The sequence below is a fragment of the Thalassophryne amazonica genome, chromosome 22 (genome assembly GCF_902500255.1).
Source record: "Thalassophryne amazonica chromosome 22, fThaAma1.1, whole genome shotgun sequence".
NCBI classification, from domain to species: domain Eukaryota; kingdom Metazoa; phylum Chordata; class Actinopteri; order Batrachoidiformes; family Batrachoididae; genus Thalassophryne; species Thalassophryne amazonica.
Window position 1 is genome coordinate 14,826,171 of NC_047124.1, and position 20,286 is coordinate 14,846,456.

Sequence of the window (20,286 nt, forward strand, 5' to 3'; positions counted from 1 at the left end):
GGAATAACAGCTATTTTCTATTTATTTAAGGCATAACAGGTTAGGAAAACACACTGTGTGCCCAGAAACAAAACAAAAATAAAAATTTGTTACATAGTTATTTGTCTTAAACAGAATTTAAAATAATGATTATTGATCGTCTTGCACGTTAACGTATTAATTCACACGGCTGTGATGGAGTTCATCCTCTTGTCATGTGTCAGGCCACTGGCGCACGCGCATGTGTGTGTGTTACGTGGCTGCTTGCTGTGCGTTACACTTGTGTGTCTACATGAGGGACTCCAGGCTCTCGGCAACGTTGCTCTGCCCCAGGGGCACGGACCCGTTGGTCTCTGGATTCTGCAGGGCTCTCTGGTCCTCCTGGCTGCTCACCAGACTCAGCACGGCTCGGTACAGATACTGGTACTGCTCCTGTAGGCACCAAAACATGCTGTCATTTTATTTATTTATTGTACTGCTCTGGTCATATTAACATGTCGTTGAACTCAGTGAACTTTCAGCCATCACGGCTCCACGGTTCCACTCGGCTCAGGACAACCTGAGAACGGGTGAACTTGGTTTACACTCCATCCTCAGCTCTTGATATCTTTCAGTTCTTCTTACCTGGTTGGCAAGAAAATTGGATGCCAAGATTTAGTCGATCCCCTGAAAATTTTAACCGTCACCCAGCTTGTGCTTCTGAGCTCAGCTGGGTGCAAGAGCTACTTTAGAAGTCAAGCTTTTTCAGGGGTTCTGGTCCGTCTGAGTTGGGGCGCTGTGAGAAAGCCATTGGTGATGTCATAATAAATGTTTTGCAGCAGTGCAGCCTTGATTATTTTTGCATTAATTTGAATTTTCCTGCTCTAATGGTTTACTAGTGTAACTTCCTTCACACTGTAGAAAAAAATGCATTATTTAGTAGTTTTTTGCCTTGCAACTACAGCCCCTTACCAGTAGAGGGTGCTGCGGCCCTCTCAGTAAGGTTACTTGCAGCATCCCTGAGATGCACTCGCCTTTTGTCAGTTGATATGTTTGAGAGAAATTTTTCAAAAGTTATAAACTTTATCAAAGGTCTTATTCAGTATCTCTTCCCTGTAAACTTTTCAACGTGAACAGATTCATAAACGTGAATATGACTGATGTAACACGACAGTGATAAAGTGGGACAAATCACTGTCAAGTCATTCTCAAGTCATCAATCTGCAAGTCCCAAGTCAAGTCTCAAGTCATAATGACCACCAATTGTTTGCAAGCTGACTTGAGACTTGACTTGGGACTTGCAGATTGATGACTTGAAAGTGACTTGATGGTGACTTTGTCCTACATCTGCCATTAATTCAGGATACAGTGTGTGTGTGTGTGTGTGTGTGTGTGTGTGTGTGTGTGTGTGTGTGTGTGTGTGTGTGTGTGTGTGTGTGTGTGTGTGTGTGTGTGTGTGTGTGTGTGTGTGTGTGTGTGTGTGTAAAACACTCACCATATCATTGAACACTCCAGGTCTCATGAGGTTGGTCATCCGTGCCACGTAGTAGACGTCCACGGCTCTTTCCTCCTCCAGCTGGCTGCACAGGGTGCTGAGGGCGCAGAACAGCCCTGACATGGCGCCTCCCAGCCTGCGCGCACACAAAAACATCACCGGAGTGAATGAGTAAAAACAATCTAACTAAAGTATCACGTGCCAGATTCCGGTTTCTGTTATACTCACGGATCGTGTATGACTGTGGGCGTGTCTGTGTGTCTGCTGTGTTCTCTGACAGCATTGACCAGATCAAAGCTGTTCCTGATGGGACTGTCAGGATTGGGCCAGCAGGGGGCACTGTACTGTCGCACGTTTAGCACGTGACCATCCTGGAGGGGTGAGATGGTGAAAGTGTCCGGACACATTGTGCACTTTAATTCTAACAGAATTGGAACATAGAACGTTGTTGTGTTACCTGGAGTGACTCCACGGTGAAGTCATGCATCAAAAGTCGCTCGTCATTGGCCAGAAGAACGAAGTGTTCACCCGAATACGACACAGTGAAACCCTCAGCACTGAGCGGCTGGTCTTTACTGGGCCAGTAGACATAAGACTCCCTTTCATTGCTCTGACGTGAACAAGAAGGTCATGTTAAAGTGTGTGTATTTAAGTGATGTTCCACATACACAGTCAGTGTGTGTTATACCTGAGTGTGTGTGTCTACTAAATGCACGACAGTACGTGTTTTGTGTTCCCAGATCATCCTCCAGAAATCTGTTACCGTACTGCTCAGTGGCGTCTGGCTCACTATGAACTCTTTACAGTCGTGGTGACCCTGGGAAAATGGTAAGCAGCGGAAAAATAGCAGCTCAGCTTTTAACAAACAGCCTGGATCAAAAATATGCTTTACATTTGCCATAAATACACAATATACAATAATTACACAATTTTTTTATTTTAAAAACAAAATTCAGATTCTTCACTTAAGTGATCTGAAACTAAAATCAGTACTGGCGTTCCACAAGGGTTGACCGTTGGACGTCTTCCTTTTTAAACATCTGCATGCTTCTGCTTGTGCTGGATTATTATCAAAGGGAGTGTATATTATAGAGTGTATATTATATTTATGTGATGTATTGATCTGTATGACGTATGTTCCAAAAGAAAACACACGAGTAAACACAGAAGTAACTGATGACTTGGGCCCAAATAGCAAACTGATAAACTGTATCAAGAATCCATTGGATGTCCAAAAAATTCTTAATAGCAAAAAAGGAATACTCGTAGTACGTCTGTAACTTTTCATTTAGCCACTGTCTGAGCATTATGAGTCAGACAATAACTTTAAATTTTAGAGATAAATTAGAGGAATTAGTAATTTATTTGCAAGCATTTGACAGATGGTGGGATCATGGCTTCATTTCAAACAGATTATTGGAATGCTTGGTGACAAGACTGTAACGTCACTATGTTTTGCATTTTGCGTTCCAGATCTTGTTCAGGTTCCTTGCGACTTGAGACTCATCATCTCTGTGATTCAAAGCAGGCTAAAAACAGGAAAAAAAAAAACTATATTTATATATAAGTGTTCATACTAATATGTAATAAATGTGTGAATATGTGGTGCTGCCCTAAATGTTTAGAACGTTTCATCCAGTAAATGACTTTGAAGTAATTTTTGTCTAAAACTGACTCTGTGGAACGTTATTTGTCTGCTCGTCCTCTAACCATCTTACCATGACGTAGGAAGCGTTCACGTAACCCGTGGAGTTTGTTTCTGAAGATGACAGACAGACTCTTGATCTCTCGACTAAAAGACAAAAAAAAAAAAAAATTAAAGCGAAATAACAAAATAAAATAAAAGAGAATCAATAAACACCTTAAAACAGCAGAAATGAAACCACAGTCAGACTGGCTGAAATTAAAACGATGAAGGGGCAAAATTAAAACCTGTCACTGCAAGACGCCCCACATAATGAGTGACATCGACTCCACTAAAGGAGCAGCTTTTGCAGAAATTTAAACAATGGTTTGATTTAAATAAATTATCACTTCATCTTGGTAAAACAAAGTGTATTATATTTGGAAATAAGCTCAGGATTTTAAGTAGAAATTTATTATTACATGATGCTGAAATTGAAATTGTAACAAACAAAATTTCTTGGAGTTATCGTTGATGATAAATTAAGCTGGAAAACACACAAATGGTTAAATCCAAAATGTCAAAAACCATTGCAATTCTGTATAAAACCCAAGATTTCCTCCCTTGATATTCTCTAATCACTTTATATTATTCATTAACAGCTCCATATATGACCTAGTGTATTGAGGTTTGGGGAAACACTAAAACAAACACTAATTCAGTATTTTTATTGCAAAAGAAAGCCATAACAATTATCAGTATTAAACCTTACCATGAGCCAACAAACCCACTATTTGTTTAAATATCCTGAAATTTAAGGACTTAGTTGATTATATTACAATACAAACCATGTATAAAGCAAAAACTACTTCAACATGTCCAAAATCTGGTTAAAATGAAGGACTCCAGTTATAATTTGAGAGGAACGTTATTATTTGATAAATTAAAGACAAACTACTGTAAAAAGTCACTGTATTTCTGTAAAAGATGTAAACATTTGGAATATCTGTCCTGAACATATGAAATTATGCGGTACTCTAGACAGCTTTAAAAGACTTTATAAAAATTATATAATCTCTCCTTACAGTATGGACAATTAAGTTTATTGATTTGGTATTATTTCTTTTGGATTGTGCACTATTATTTATTTTGTAGTGATGAGAAAATTCCATTCATTGATTCATCTCAAATGTCTGTGCTTTGTTCCTTTTGTATTTGTTGTTATGAGTATGTATTAGGTATGTGTGTGTATATATATATATTATTATTATTTTTTTTTTTAAATGGTAATAGGGGTGGGTGTATATAAGCTTTTGTTCGGCCACATGTGCTACTATAAATCTTTTCTATTTTTGATAAGAAGTTAATGAATAAATCATTCATTCAGCTTGTCACAAGTTTAGATTGCATCATCTTGTGGCCCTAACTGAAATTTAAGTCCCTTCAGCTGCTCCCTTGTTTTCATTCTAAGGTGGATCTGCATGTTGAAGTGGCACAGGTTTACGCCAGACGCCCTTCCGGATGCAACTCCACAATGCATGGAGGAATCTGGCAGGGGTGGGGATTTGAACCTGGAACCTTCTACACTGAAACCAAGCCCACTAACCACTTGGCCTCCAACCCCTGCTTCACAGGACCTCTTATACTAGTTAAACACCTTCTGGCACAGAAGCTCTTTCGGCCCGTCACTAGCATTTGCAACAAATTCATTGATAAATGTAACTGTCACCGTGACAATATTCCAGCCAGCTGTTTCTAATCGACAAAACATAATACGAGTGCAATGCTAGTCTTTGGTGCAGCAGAAAATAATAAGATGAAACATATATTTTGTTGTGAAAAGTGTAGGAACACGGACCCACAACAGGGGGCACAAATGAACGGACAATGGAATAAGCCAAATATAACAATTTAATGTTGTGAATGTGCACAACAGAGCAACAGACAACACAATTGAGATCACCAGTCAAATAAGTTACGGTGGTGTGTGAGCAGGCTCGAGGATAGGAGACGCCCGTCCAGAAAAGAGCCAGATCCCACACGCCTTCCACTCCACCGGACCTGAAGCAATCCTGGAGCTGCCAAGCACTGGGTCCCCAGGTGGCCACTGCCTCCGGCTGTCAGATCGGGTACTGCTGGAAAGAAGAACAGACAGGTGATGGTGGGTGTATGAACACCCAGCAAACAGTTCAACACAAAGGTGGAAAGCACCTCCACCTCTCAATTACGGAGTTTGTACAGATCCTGAAGTAACAACTAACAGTCTGCAAACTCAGAATAATGTCAGTAAGTACAGAAGTAAAAACGTTACTACTGTATGTAATCAAAGGCTGAGACGTTTACTTAACGGTAGACGATTTCTCGGCAGTGAGGTGAAGATGCTGCCCGGCTCTTATGGAGGTGTGGATGATGATGATGCATGACAGCTGGTGTTGTTGATGAGTTACAGCTGCCACTCCCGGTGCTCCGGCGCCCTCATGTGCCTGAAGCCCGCACTTCAGGCAGGACGCCCTCTGGTGGTGGGCCAGCAGTACCTCCTCTTCAGCGGCCCACACAACAGGACCCCCCCCCTCAACGGGCGCCTCCTGGCGCCCGACCAGGTTTGTCCGGATGTTGGCGGTAGAAATCGGCCAGGAGGGCCGGGTCCAGGATGAAGCTCCTCTTCACCAGGAGCGCTCTTCGGGTCCATAACCCTCCCAGTCCACCAGATACTGGAATCCCCGGCCCTTATGACGGATATCCAGGAGCCGGCGAATTGTCCACGCAGGCTCCCCGCCGATGATCCGGGCAGGAGGCGGCGCCGGTCCGGGGGCACAGAGGGAAGAGGTGTGGTGAGGCTTGACCCGGGAGACATGGAATACTGGATGGATCCGCAGTGAAGCTGGCAGCCTCAGCTTCACCGCGGCAGGACTGAGGACCTTGATGATGGGGAAAGGGCCAATTTACCGATCCTTCAGCTTGTGAGATTCCACCTGTAATGGGATATCCTTTGTTGACAGCCAAACCTCCTGCCCGGGCTGGTATGCAGGGGCCGGGAACCACCGGCGGTCTGCATGGGCCTTGGCCCTCGTCCGGGCTTTGAGCAGGGCAGAGCGCCACACCCGACGGCACCGCCTCAGATGGGCCTGGACCGAGGGCACCCCGACCTCTCCCTCCACTAGCAGGAACAATGGGGGCTGGTACCCCAAACACACCTCAAACGGGGAGAGGCCGGTGGCAGACGAGACTTGACTGTTGTGTGCGTACTCGATCCAGGCCAGATCCAGGCCGTCGGGTGCTCCGAGGTCACAGCGAAGGGCCTGTTCCAACTCCTGGTTGGCCCGCTTTACCTGTCCGTTGGTCTGGGGATGGTACCCGGACGAGAGGCTCACGGAGGCCCCCAGCTCTCTACAGAAACTCCTCCAGACCTGCGAGGAGAACTGGGGACCACGGTCAGAGACGACATCGGATGGAATCCCATGCAGACGCACGACGTGGTGGACCAGGAGGTCTGCAGTCTCCTGGGCCGTCGGGAGCTTCGAGAGGGCCACGAAGTGGGCCGCCTTGGAGAACCGGTCCACTATCGTGAGGATGGTGGTCATGCCCTGGGACGGCGGGAGGTCGTGACGAAGTCCAGGCCGATATGGGACCAGGGGCGGTGGGGCACAGGTAACGGTTGGAGGAGACCCTGCGGCCGTTGGTGGTCTGCCTTTCCCCTGGCACAGGTGGTGCAGGCCTGGACATACTCCCGGACATCGGCTTCCATGGACGCCCACCAGAAGCGCTGCCTGACCACTGCCACGGTTCTTCGCACCCCTGGGTGACAGGAGAGCTTGGACCCGTGACAGAAGTCCAGGACAGCAGCTCTGGCCTCTGGTGGGATGTAGAGTCTGTTCCTAGGGCCGGTCCCCGGGTCCGGGTTCCATGTCAGGGCCTCCCGGACGGTCTTCTCCACGTCCCAGGTGAGGGCTGCCACGATAGTGGACTCGGGGATGATAGGTTCTGGTGGATCTGACAGCTCGACCTTGACCTCCTCTTCATGGACCCGGTACAGGGCGTCAGATCGCTGGTTCTTAGTCCCGGGACGGTCGGTAATCCGGAAGTCAAATCGCCCGAAGAACAGTGACCAGCGGGCTTGCCTGGGGTTCAGATGCTTGGCGGTCCGAATGTACTCCAGGTTCCGATGGTCCGTGAAAACCGTAAATGGTACCGCAGCTCCCTCCAACAGGTGTGTCCACTCCTCAAGAGCCTCTTTCCCCGCAAGAAGTTCCCAATTGCCGACGTCATAGTTCCGCTCCGCCGGGGTCAACCTGCGGGAAAAATAGTTACATGGATGGAGAACCTTGTCGGACTCCCCACTCTGGGACAGCACAGCTCCTATCCCTGAGTCAGAGGCATCCACTTCAACAACAAACTGGCGATTGGGCTCGGGCTGCACCAGAACGGGTGCAGACGAGAACAGATGTTTCAACTCCATAAACGCGGCTTCGCACCGATCCGACCAGGTGAAGGGGACTTTAGTGGAGGTCAGGGCCGTCAGGGGGCCAACTACCTGGCTATAACCCTTAATAAACCTCCGGTAGAAATTAGCAAAGCCGAGGAACTGTTGCAGCTTCCTACGGCTCGTCGGTTGAGGCCAATCCCTCACCGCCGCAACCTTGGCCGGATCGGGTGCGACGGAGTTGGAGGAGATGATGAACCCCAGGAAGGACAAAGAAGTACGGTGGAACTCGCACTTCTCGCCTTTCACAAACAGCTGGTTCTCCAACAACCGCTGCAGGACCTGACGTACATGCTGGACATGGGTCTCAGGATCCGGGGAGAAGATGAGGATGTCGTCCAGGTATACGAAGACGAACCGGTGCAGGAAGTCCCACAAGATGTCATTAACCAATGCCTGGAACGTCGCGGGCGCATTGGTGAGGCCGAACGGCATGACCAGGTACTCAAAGTGACCTAACGGGGTGTTGAATGCCGTCTTCCACTCGTCTCCCTTCTGGATCCGAACCAGGTGGTACGCATTTCTAAGATCCAATTTGGTAAAAATTTGGGCTCCATGCAGGGGCGTGAACACAGAATCTAACAGAGGCAGCGGGTATCGATTACGAACCGTGACTTCATTCAGTCCCCTGTAGTCAATGCATGGACGGAGTCCGCCGTCTTTCTTGCCCACAAAAAAGAAACCTGCACCCATCGGGGAGGTGGAGTTCCGGATCAACCCGGCAGCTAAGGAGTCCCGGATGTAGGTCTCCAATGATTCGCGCTCAGGACGAGAGAGGTTGTACAGCCTGCTGGACGGGTACTCAGCGCCTGGGATCAAATCAATGGCACAATCGTACGGACGGTGCGGGGGAAGAGTGAGTGCCAGATCTTTGCTGAAAACGTCAGCAAGATCATGGTACTCCTCAGGCACCGCTGACAGATTGGGGGCGACTTTAACCTCCTCATTAGCTGTCACACCGGGTGGAACCGAGGATCCTAAACATTCCCGGTGGAAGGTGTCGCTCCACTGCATCACTACCCCAGACGGCCAATCAATCCGGGGATTGTGCTTTAATATCCATGGAAACCCCAAAATCACTCGGGAGGTAGAAGGTGTTACATAAAACACAATCTCCTCCCTGTGATTTCCAGACACCACCAATGTCACTGGTTGTGTTTGATGTGTGATTAATGGGAGAAGGGTGCCATCTAGTGCCCGTACCTTCAATGGGGAAGGTAGTGCCACTAGAGGGAGCCCTACCTCCCTAGCCCATCTGCTGTCCAGCAGATTCCCTTCAGACCCCGTGTCCACCAGTGCTGGGGCGTGAAGGGTAAGATCCCCACAAAGGATCGTTACTGGGATGCGTGCTGATCTACGGGCTTTTCCCACGTGGATGTTATGACCCACCCTTAACCCAGTCTCTAAGGGCAGGCGGTGAAGTTTAACCGTTTGGGGCAGTTTCTTTGTATGTGCTCATCAGAGCCACAGAAAAAACAGTCCCCGCGAACCAGCCTCCGTTGTCTGTCATGTGATTTTACTTTGGCCCTGCTCGTGTCCATAGCTTTGTCAGCAGGGGGAGCTGTGGTTCCACGGGGCTCTCTGACTGTGGAGCGTGGAGACGGCGGCACCCTTTCGGACCCGGAAGGAAGAGGGACGGCTCATGCCCGGCCACGCCCTTCGCCCCGCTCCCGACGGTGTTCTTCTAACCGGTTGTCTAACCGTATAACCAGGTCAACAAGCCCGTCAAAATCCCACGGCTCATCCTTAGCCAGCAGGTGCTCCTTCAGGACCGGAGACAGTCCGTTTACGAAGGCGGCGCGGAGTACAACGTTATTCCAGCCGGACCTCGCAGCCGCGATGCGGAAGTCGACGGCGTACTCGGCTGCACTCCGACGTCCCTGTCTCATAGACAGCAGCACAGTCGAAGCGGTCTCACCTCTATTGGGATGATCAAACACTTGTTTAAACTCCCTCACAAACCCAGTATATGTTGTTAGGAGCCATGAGTTTTGCTCCCAGAGCGCCGTAGCCCAGGTGCGTGCCTCTCCTCGAAGCAAATTGATGACATAAGCCACCCGGCTGGCATCTGACGCGTACATGACGGGACGTTGTGCAAAGACGAGTGAGCACTGCATTAAGAAGTCCGCGCACGTCTCGACACAACCTCCGTACGGTTCCGGTGGGCTTATGTATGCTTCGGGGGGGGTTCGTTGAATCACCACTGGAAAGTCTGTATTTTGTGCTCGGTCGGCTGGAGGAGGCACTGCAGCAGCGCTTGGAGTGCACCACCGATTGAGTATGACGTTCTGCTCGATTACTAAATCCAACCGAGCAGTGAAGGCGGTTAAGATTTGCTGCAGCTCTCCTAACACGCCTCCTGCCGACGCCTCTGCACCCTGTGTTTCCATTGGCGGTTCAAGCGATGGTTGACGCCCCTCGGGATCCATGACGCTGCCCGAGAAATCCTGTTGTGAAAAGTGTAGGAACACGGACCCACAACAGGGGGCGCAAATGAACGGACAATGGAATAAGCCAAATATAACAATTTAATGTGAATGTGCACAGCAGAGTAACAGACAACACAATTGAGATCACCAGTCAAATAAGTTACGGTGGTGTGTGAGCAGGCTCGAGCATAGGAGACGCCCGTCCAGAAAAGAGCCGGATCCCACACGCCTTCCACTCCACCGGACCTGAAGCAATCCTGGAGCTGCCAAGCACTGGGTCCCCAGGTGGCCACTGCCTCCGGCTGTCAGATCGGGTACTGCTGGCAGGAAGAACAGACAGGTGATGGTGGGTGTATGAACACCCAGCAAACAGTTCAACACAAAGGTGGAAAGCACCTCCACCTCTCAATCACGGAGTTTGTACAGATCCTGAAGTAACAATTAACAGTCTGCAAACTCAGAATAATGTCAGTAAGTACAGAAGTAAAAACGTTACTACTGTATGTAATCAAAGGCTGAGACGTTTACTTAACGGTAGACGATTTCTCGGCAGTGAGGTGAAGATGCTGCCCGGCTCTTATGGAGGTGTGGATGATGATGATGAGTGACAGCTGGTGTTGTTGATGAGTGACAGCTGCCACTCCCGGTGCTCTGGCGCCCTCACGTGCCTGAAGCCCGCACTTCAGGCAGGACGCCCTCTGGTGGTGGGCCAGCAGTACCTCCTCTTCAGCGGCCCACACAACATATTTGGCTGTTTGCAGCTTTTTGTTCCACAGTGATGGTTTCTCACCGGGCATCAGAGCTCTGGCCCTGTTCCTCTCTGCGTTTCCTTCTCTTAGCGCCGTGCTGTAGTCCGCGTGCTTCGCTTGACGCTGACTGATCAGCTGAAAAGGGAACAAATCAGCACGTTATATTCAGGGAGACAACATTTATAACACAAATAACATTTATTCTTGAAAGATTTTCAAGGTATAGAACACAGAACAACCAATCTGCACACCTTAAACTGTCTGTCCATACGCGTCCTGCCTGACGTCCCGGGGGTCAAGAGGTCAGACACATAGACGTGGAGGAGATCAGAGGTCACAGAAGTGTTACGGCTCAAGATGGCTTCCACCAGAGCATCGTGGATGAAAACGTACTGCTCCTGTGGGATGAAGGACACACTGTATTCACTGAGACTGGACTCCTGTGGCGTGTGTGTGTGTGTGTGTGTGTGTGTGTGTGTGTGTGTGTGTGTGTGTGTGTGTGTGTGTGTGTGTGTGTGTGTGTGTGTGTGTGTGTGTGTGTGTGTGTGTGTTTACCTCCGTCTGAACCAAGAAGTTCCTCTGAGTCCGGACGTGTTTGAGGAAGCCGAGAACATTCACCGTCCCCTGATCCTGGATCTGCTGCAGCATGCTGTCAATCACAATGTAAGTGCCTGTACGTCCCACACCAGCACTGTGACACACACACACACACACACATCAAATTACACACACAGAGTTTGATGCGTTGTTTATGATTGGTGGCAACACTGAAGCGGAATCACACAGTTTACCTGCAGTGCACCAGAACCGGTCCCATCTCCTGTGTCCGGGCCTTCGAGGATGTTCTGATGAAGGACAGGACAGGCAGAGTGTATTCTGGGACGCCCATATCTGGCCACTGGGTGTAGTGGTAATGAAGCACCGTGTGGTCCACTTGCTTCTGAGGTGTCTGAACGATCAGAGGAGGAGTTACAGTTTGTGGATCTACAGCAGGACACTGTCCAAATTATTTTTAAAAACAGCTCCAGGTGTGTGAAGAACCTTATTGGTTGCATCTCTGACGGTAAACGTCCTCAGTGTGTAGTAAGCAAAACCCTGGCTGCTTTTCAGGGTCACCTGGTATGGACCATAATTCTGCTGGTCCGCCTCTGGCCAGTATTGGTCACATTTTGTCTGCAGAAACACAAGAGGCACGAGTAGCAACAACAATGACAATACTATGTTTGGAACCATCTCTGCTAACTTCATGAGACATTGTACTCAGGCGTTCACACATGCACTTCTAGATATTGTATCCTGATGGGAATGATCCTGAACTCCACAATCCATCTTACCAGGAAGTTAGTTACCAGCAGAATGTTCACAGAAAAACCTTGACAATATTTTATTATTTATATATATATATATATATATATATATATATACACACAAATTTAGTTTGCGTCTACTAATTAGCCAGGGTTGCAAAATTCCAGAAAATTTCAAAGTTGGAAACCTGCCATAAAAATTAACAGGAATAAACTGAAAATCTGCAAAATAGTTGGGAAAAAAAAACATCTTGCAGCACAATCTTGGCTAAAACAACCAGTTTTAATGGAAGTTGAGTTGGATTTCTACCATGCACTGTGCATTCCTCGGTCACATGCACGGTTGGAAGCCTGACAGATAAATAACTTGATGTGCATTAATGAGATCTGGTGTTGGTCTGGGATCACCTACCCGTCCTTTCTCCTTCAGGTTCGTGATCATGACGACAATGCCTACATTCTGCTGGCAGATCATTCTCCAGAAGTCCTCTCTGCTCGCTCTGAGAGGCCCCTGAGCAGCAATGTAAGCCCTTGTTCGCTCGTAGCCCTGTAGGCCAAAAAGCTAGTAAGACCCTAGATATGACACCTAATGTGTAATCCCTTTATTAGTTCATGTAATAACAGACATCGCCGACAAACACATACTTACGTCAACAAAGTTAGCATTGATGTAATCCCCGCATTTTCCTTCACTGTCCAAACTGTTGGAGAGCTTCACTCGACTGTGGTCATCTGGAAGAAGAAGAAGATTAACCAGTTTCATCACCATCTGCTTCGACCAAGAAATGTCAAGTCTAAACGCGCTGAGACGTACAGGCCAGTATGTTGATGTATCGGTTTTTGCTTTTGTTGTCGGGATGGTTTGAGGTGTCGGAGGTGATGTCCATGTCCACTGTGCATGCCTGTACCTCCTGAAACATCAACAGAAACATTCTACATCTGAAATTCACACCTAAGCAACAGGCAGTAACACAAACAGAAACATTAAGCTCATTTATGAACTGTCAGGTAATATTTTATTTGATACGTTACGATGTTGTGAATGTTTGTCTGTCTATATGTGGACCTGCAACAGACTGGCATCCTGTCCGGGGTGCACCCCGCCTCAGGCCCTATGACTGCTGGGATAGGCTCCGGTCACCCCGTGACCCTTAATTGGAGTCAGCGGGTATAGAGGATGGATGGATGGATGTTGCTATGTGTCAACAGGAAAATGCAGAAATAATAATCTCAAAGTAAATGAAGTAAATGAATGAAGCTGTCAGCAGAATGAGAGTGTCGGGGGTTACATGTGCTGAAATCCTATCACCCATGTCAGTCGGCCAGTTAGTTGGTTGGTGTGTCTTCACTATCCTTAACTCAATCAATTTTATTTATATAGCGCCAAATCACAACAAACAGTTGCCCCAAGGCACTTTATATTGTAAGGCAAGGCCATACAATAATTACGTAAAAACCCCAACAGTCAAAACGACCCCCTGTGAGCAAGCACTTGGCGACAGTGGGAAGGAAAAACTCCCTTTTAACAGGAAGAAACCTCCAGCAGAACCAGGCTCAGGGAGGGGCAGTCTTCTGCTGGGACTGGTTGGGGCTGAGGGAGAGAACCGGGAAAAAGACATGCTGTGGAGGGGAGCAGAGATCAATCACTAATGATTAAATGCAGAGTGGTGCATACAGAGCAAAAAGAGAAAGAAACACTCAGTGCATCATGGGAACCCCCCAGCAGTCTAAGTCTATAGCAACATAACTAAGGGATGGTTCAGGGTCACCTGATCCAGCCCTAACTATAAGCTTTAGCAAAAAGGAAAGTTTTAAGCGTAATCTTAAAAGTAGAGAGGGTGTCTGTCTCCCTGATCTGAATTGGGAGCTGGTTCCACAGGAGAGGAGCCTGAAAGCTGAAGGCTCTGCCTCCCATTCTACTCTTACAAACCCTAGGAACTACAAGTAAGCCTGCAGTCTGGGAGCGAAGTGCTCTATTGGGGTGATATGGTACTATGAGGTCCCTAAGATAAGATAGGACCTGATTATTCAAAACCTTATAAGTAAGAAGAAGAATTTTAAATTCTATTCTAGAATTAACAGGAAGCCAATGAAGAGAGGCCAATATGGGTGAGATATGCTCTCTCCTTCTAGTCCCCGTTAGTACTCTAGCTGCAGCATTTTGAATTAACTGAAGGCTTTTCAGGGAACTTTTAGGACAACCTGATAATAATGAATTACAATAGTCCAGCCTAGAGGAAATAAATGCATGAATTAGTTTTTCAGCATCACTCGCATTTAAGCTGCGAGTTTGTATGTTATACCACGGAGCTCATCATGTTCATCATCATCTTCAACTTTATTTAAGTCATTATTATTATTATTGTAATCAACTTCACATCAAACACACCTGCAGCTTTTTGCACAGCATTTGCTTGAAGTTCAGGTTAAATCAAATCAAATAAGTCCTACCGTGCATAAATTCATTTTTATTTAATTTTTTTTCCATCACTCACTTTCTGGAGGAGGTGGAGTCCAGCTTCGTTAACATGAGTAACAAATAAGAAATTTCATCTTGGATTAAAAAGAAATTATACTGAGTGGGAAAAACAGGCGCTGCCACTGAAGTGAGGTGGAAGTGCAGGTGTCTTACCTCATAGGACTCTCTGACAATCTAATGGAGGGTGGTGTGGATGCAGAAAGCACGACGATGGTGGTGGTGAGAGTGGGGAGGGCAAAATAGACAGACAGACAGACAGGGAGTCAGTGCAGGTACACAAACATGAGGTTCAGTTACACACAGAGAGGCAATGCTGAATGAGAATTAAAGTGGTTTTCCCAATGCAGACATGTATGTGTCCCTTACGGTATTATACTTTTAAAAAGCTAATAAAAAGTTATTTTGTCTTTACAAGTGCCACATGGGGTCAAAATCTACCACCAAACACACAATAGTTCATCTGAAGGATTAGACATAAAAACCCTTAAGAGCAAGTAACCAAATACAGTTTCAGCTTTAACTACTAGTATCTAAATGTAGTTCAAGGTTCAGGAATTACATCCATTTATATACCAGACCTTAAGAAAAATCGATCAGTACCATGTGGCTGTTCATTTGACTGTGTGACGTCAGCAGGTGGTGGGTTTAATCTCTGCTGATGCTCTTCTGTAAAAGTTTAACATTCTGCAAGGACTGTATAAACACAATTATATATTGAAAATTATCTTTACTTCCAGTGAGTTCCATATTGATGTTAACCACACGTTGAATAAAAACAAAACAAATTAGAGCCACACCCTCGTAGGACGCAAACCTCCGCCAACACTAGTTTCCAATTCTGCAAATTTTTACCTTGGAAAAAATTTTCAAGGTAAAAGTAAAATTAGAAGTGGCTTTTCAGAAAATAAAATATAACATAAAATATAGATCAAAAGGGCTTTTCAATGTTAAAATCAAATATCCGCTAAATCCGCAATACGGATCACAAGCGGATCAAACTTAGTCTGTTCATTGTGAGTGTCAGACTGCACCTCACTTTCAAATATGAGAGTGATTGGGGCACGTCTGATTAAGATATAATGTAAAATATACATTAAATGGGGATTTCAATGTTAAATTTAAATGGCCACAAAATCTGTAATCTGGATCAGATCCGGAACAAACTTTGTCAGGATAAAGGATTCTATCCTACATAATGCTCTCAAATATGAAAGAAATTTTATCTTTTTTGACAGAGTTATGATTTTTATTCAAATTCATTCAATGTTAAAGGATAGGGATTTTTGCAATTTCCAAGATTTTTCCTGACTTTGACCGTTAACCTTGAAAATTTAATCTGTTCCTGCCTATCAGGATATGAATCCTCTGTAAAAATTTCATAATGATATATGAAAAATTGTGGGCTCCAGACTGTTCACAAAGAAACAGGTGCAAAAACATAACCTTTGCCCAACTTCGTTGGCAGAGGTAAAAACAAACTGATTTTCGTTAAATGCATTTTGCATTCCTGTCTGTGTGTTGCTCAGTAGGTGGTTCATGCTGCGAACCGGAGGTGACTCGTATCATGCAGATGCACCTAATATTCATACAGGCAACCAAACATTCAGACGTGACGATGCTTAAAATGGGACACTGCTGAAAATTTTTGTGAAATGTTCGGCACTAGAAATGTGGATTTCAATATCTTCAACAACCTCACACATGCTCGTGCAAAGATGATCTAACTATAAGCTAAAGATTCAAATGGGATGTGATGTTAATGAATGCATGAACAAGCAGTGAGGAGAGATGAGTGAGGATTGTTACAGCCTAAATTACCTTTTAATTTCATGCCTGTTAATCCTACAGGATGTTGTGTTTGATTATCAGCAGCAAAATACATAATTAATCTATTTATTAGAAGGTTTGTCAATAAAGAATCCCAGTCATCCAGGTAGGAGATAAAGAGGTTTACTCTACAGCAACTGGACTTCTTCTTGGTCTTGAAGATGCATTACCACTCATCCAAATTAAGACAAAACATCTTAAAGAGTGAAAAGGAGATAATGAAAAGATGTTGCAGAATAAACCTCAAGACATCAGTAGGTTGATTTATTTGACATAAAGAAAGTCACTGTGATATTCACAGCTACACAAAGTCTGACAGAGTAAACCTAAAGCATATTCATAAAAACTGAGTAAGTTCCTGACTTCATCCGTTTCTAGATCCATCCCGGAACGTAAAGGTTTTTGTTGCAAGTATGAAGCAACCTTTTCATCAAGTTACATGAAAATTGGTTCAATGGTTTTTGAATAACTCATCGATATGTTACTGCACTCTAGTTCATACTAGGAAATGTTCTTTCCCATTAATCCATGTAATCTGAACACACCTCAAGCAATCGTACCTTCAGCATTTTTTGCCAGATTGTGTCATTCCACTCAACCCTTGTTCCTCTGCTTCTTTTGTACGTTTCCTAATCCTGACACCTTATAACTTTTCATATCCACACCATTTTCTATTAAGATAAGTATGACATTTGGGGATGTCATCCTGCAGACTTGTGTGCAAAAAGCCATGACTCATGGGGACTACTCACCTCAAACTCCTTGGAGAAGGAATTTGTGGTGTGCAGCTCCAAGACGTGCTTCACAAACTGCTTCACTGTCAGTGAGTCGTGACCGTCTGAAACACGAGTGAACAATCAGCTGCGTGTGATTGATGCTGCTAATGAAAGAAGTAACTCCTTTCAGTGTATTTGTGTCCGTTAGCTATCGTACCTGTGGTGAACAGCAGGGGTGTAGATGGAGCAGATATGACTTTAGGTGATGCATTGTCATCTGGGTAGAAATTTGCCATCTGGAAACAGCTTCTGTTTCATAAAGGCGTCAAAATCAGAACAGCAGACAGTAATTTCCACAGGCCGTTAACGGGCTGGGTTCACTCTTGAAATTATATATGTTTTGTCTTATTAGAACAGCTGTCGCAGATGGTCACGGAGTTTCCCCCTTACCACCACCATCAATATCCTAGCTCATGGGGTAGGTAAGGTCTAGACCTTACTCTTGTATAATACTTGAAGGTAACTTGTGTTTTGATTTGGTATAACTAAGTGAATTAAAGTTGTGCAGAGAAAGAAACAGACGATGAGTGCTTGTGTGTTTGTGTACCTCCAGTAGATGAGGATGCCAACCAGTACCAGCAAACAGAAGATTGTGAGAGTGGAGACAACAGCCAGAGGGATGACCGTTCTCTTTTCTCTCTCTATACCTGCGACCAGCCCAACTTGAGAATCGTGGCTGCTGTTGCTACCTTCTGGGAGGGAAGACAACACAAGGAAGGATGGGGTGAGAGACAGAATGTAAGGGAAAGCGTTACATAGACAGACAGTAGGGTGGTAAAACTTTGACCCATAATTTACTACATATATATCAATAGTTAATGGCTGCGTATGAAAGCCACCCCAGAATGGTAGCCATAGCCAGGTATGGGGTCAAAGAGGGATTACACAGGGGCCAAGTTTTAAAAATGCTCCAATCATATTGAAAATTACACCATATTATTTGTCTGACCATGAAGATGCCAAAAAGTTATGGTTTAAAGAAAGCAAAAATGTGATATATATCAATATTAGTTTGTATCAGGGTCAAAAGTCATCCAATTTTGGTAAAAAAGTGATTAGTTAAGTTAACAGGTTTTGCACCATCTATTATGACTAGTTAGCATATGACAGGGTAACACGTCCAGGAACCCAACAGACGTTGGCCTTGCTTGACCATTACTTTGGAGACCAACCATTCAACACAGTCAGAACTGTTCCACTTATTAATCTTATTACCACATTTTGACCACAAGCACAATATAGAGAAGGTGTTGAAGAAAATGTGGGCACTGTGTAAACTTACCTTCTGTTTCCCCTTTCATGAACGCATCTGTAACTCTGAGGCGCCCTAGCACAGGATTCCTTGCTGCATTTAACAGCCCCTCTACCTTATTGAACTGCTGTGTGGTCTCTCCATCTGCAAGTCCATCACCACCTCCATCCTCATCTACACTTTCACCTCTGAAAACATGTTCCTTGTGCCCAGGATCTCGACTTTCTTCACCATCACCAACCCATTCTCTGATGTCACTGAGAACAGGGCCACCACCAGCAGTGAGAACTTCTTGATTGCTGTCCTTTCCATCATCTCCATTATCACTAACCACTTTGTTCACATTTTTGTGATTTTCTTTATCATCGCTGACTTTGTTTCCTTTTCTCTCTTCAACACCATTAAAGGGCTGTAGCCCATTGCTTTCATTCTTTAGGTGTCTTTCAACATACTGATCTTCCAATCCAGTTCCACTGCCCTCTCCTGAACCACTAATGTCCTCAGGCCAGTTAAAAACTCCAAAAACAGTCTCAGATTCAAGTCTTTTCCCACTGTCACTTCTCTCCTCATTCGCTTTTGCTGCATCCATTTTCTTACCACCAATTTTAGTTCCATTTTCATCTGTATATTTACCTACTTCAGTGTCCATTTGGGTTCTTGTTGTTCTCCACATTTCCCCAATATTATCCACTTTAACAACAGCAGTTGAGCTTGGACTCATAGTAAGATCACCATCCCATTTCAGATCAAGTCTCTTGCTATGAAGGCCAAAGCCTGACCCACTGTCTTCTGCTGGACTGTCTTCATTGGTTTCTTCAGTGGTCAAACCAGCAAAGGGGGCCAAATGTTGTGAGAAAATGAAATATTTGACTGAGGTTGCAATGTGTCCTCTTTGTCTATCCCGCTTGGTGTCCTCTTTGTTGTGAAGATATGGAAAGTTCTTCAGAACATGTTGAATTCCACCATCATTATGGTCATGAGTATTCTGACTTGAATTTACGGTATTTCTTGTAACAGGACTATGTTTTAATGTATTTATGATACTCGAGTCATAGTTGGGTAGCTGTGAAAAAGGATACTGGGTCCTGGGAAGCAAAGGAGTTGAGATTTGAGGATATTTGAAACTGGTTTGTAGATGTGGAGCAGAGTGCTCCTTGGAGAACCTGTCATTATGATGAAGGATAATGTCACTCCTGTCATCAGGAAGGCCAGCAGAAGATCCCAGGCTGTTGGTATATTCATTAAACAAGGTGAGTGATGGAAGTGCGGTTGTATATGAACCTTCCTCAGTAGATAACTCCTGTATTGGCATAGAAGGTACAAAATGGTTGACTACAGATCCAATAGGCAACGTATTCAGTAAGCCAGAAGACTCTTCAAACTTTGGAGTGGTGGTAACTGCTGAAAGAAAAGCCAAAGTGAAAGTCTGGTGTTACATTTTTAAGATCTCCAAAGAGTTCGAAGGTGTTCATTAAACACGTGGCTCTAATGTCAGATCAAAGGAAAAGTTTACCGAGATCAGTATGTGAAAGATTGACACACGCTCATCATGCCCAGACAGTAAGAACAGTGCAAGAAAGAAAAGCAAGAAGCAAAAGCTATTTGTTGACAGCTTCCCAACAAAAAATGTTGCAAATTCAACCACCAGAGTGCAGCCTTTAGCCACGTAATGCACACAAAGATTGAAGGAAGAAAAGATCCAGAAGAAGATGCAAATCACAGCGTTGATTAGGTTCAAGTTGATTAATGAAAGGATAGGAACCTATGCCCTGATGAAGACCGGGAAAATGTCAAAAGATTGGAAGAAGTGTGAAGAACATTTCATGACTACAGGGCAAATCAAACAAGCTAAAAGCATGAGGATGTTGAGAATTACCATTAAATCATTTACATCACCACCAATTCATTGC

At 45.1% G+C, this 20,286-nt stretch overlaps 1 protein-coding gene across 2 annotated transcripts in view; it reads right to left on the reverse strand.

Moving 5' to 3' along the window:
* Positions 1-242: 242 nt before the first annotated feature.
* Positions 243-20,286, reverse strand: part of ptprz1b (protein tyrosine phosphatase receptor type Z1b) — a 76,163-nt gene continuing 56,119 nt past the window's right edge. Inside the window, exons 15-32 of one of the 2 annotated variants that reach the window (XM_034163188.1) lie at positions 17,672-17,816; positions 17,282-17,373; positions 17,101-17,186; positions 14,675-14,695; positions 12,857-12,953; positions 12,692-12,774; positions 12,455-12,589; positions 11,775-11,908; positions 11,527-11,682; positions 11,291-11,426; positions 10,987-11,133; positions 10,777-10,870; positions 3,172-3,245; positions 2,142-2,270; positions 1,911-2,063; positions 1,682-1,824; positions 1,454-1,589; positions 243-411 (exon numbers count right to left, since the gene is read on the reverse strand). In XM_034163188.1, coding sequence (XP_034019079.1) covers positions 268-411; positions 1,454-1,589; positions 1,682-1,824; positions 1,911-2,063; positions 2,142-2,270; positions 3,172-3,245; positions 10,777-10,870; positions 10,987-11,133; positions 11,291-11,426; positions 11,527-11,682; positions 11,775-11,908; positions 12,455-12,589; positions 12,692-12,774; positions 12,857-12,953; positions 14,675-14,695; positions 17,101-17,186; positions 17,282-17,373; positions 17,672-17,816 — 2,105 coding nt within the window. In that variant the 3' untranslated portion in view covers positions 243-267. The remainder of the gene's footprint in view (positions 412-1,453; positions 1,590-1,681; positions 1,825-1,910; positions 2,064-2,141; positions 2,271-3,171; positions 3,246-10,776; positions 10,871-10,986; positions 11,134-11,290; positions 11,427-11,526; positions 11,683-11,774; positions 11,909-12,454; positions 12,590-12,691; positions 12,775-12,856; positions 12,954-14,674; positions 14,696-17,100; positions 17,187-17,281; positions 17,374-17,671; positions 17,817-20,286) is intronic. The other variant, XM_034163189.1, reaches the window with a different exon arrangement.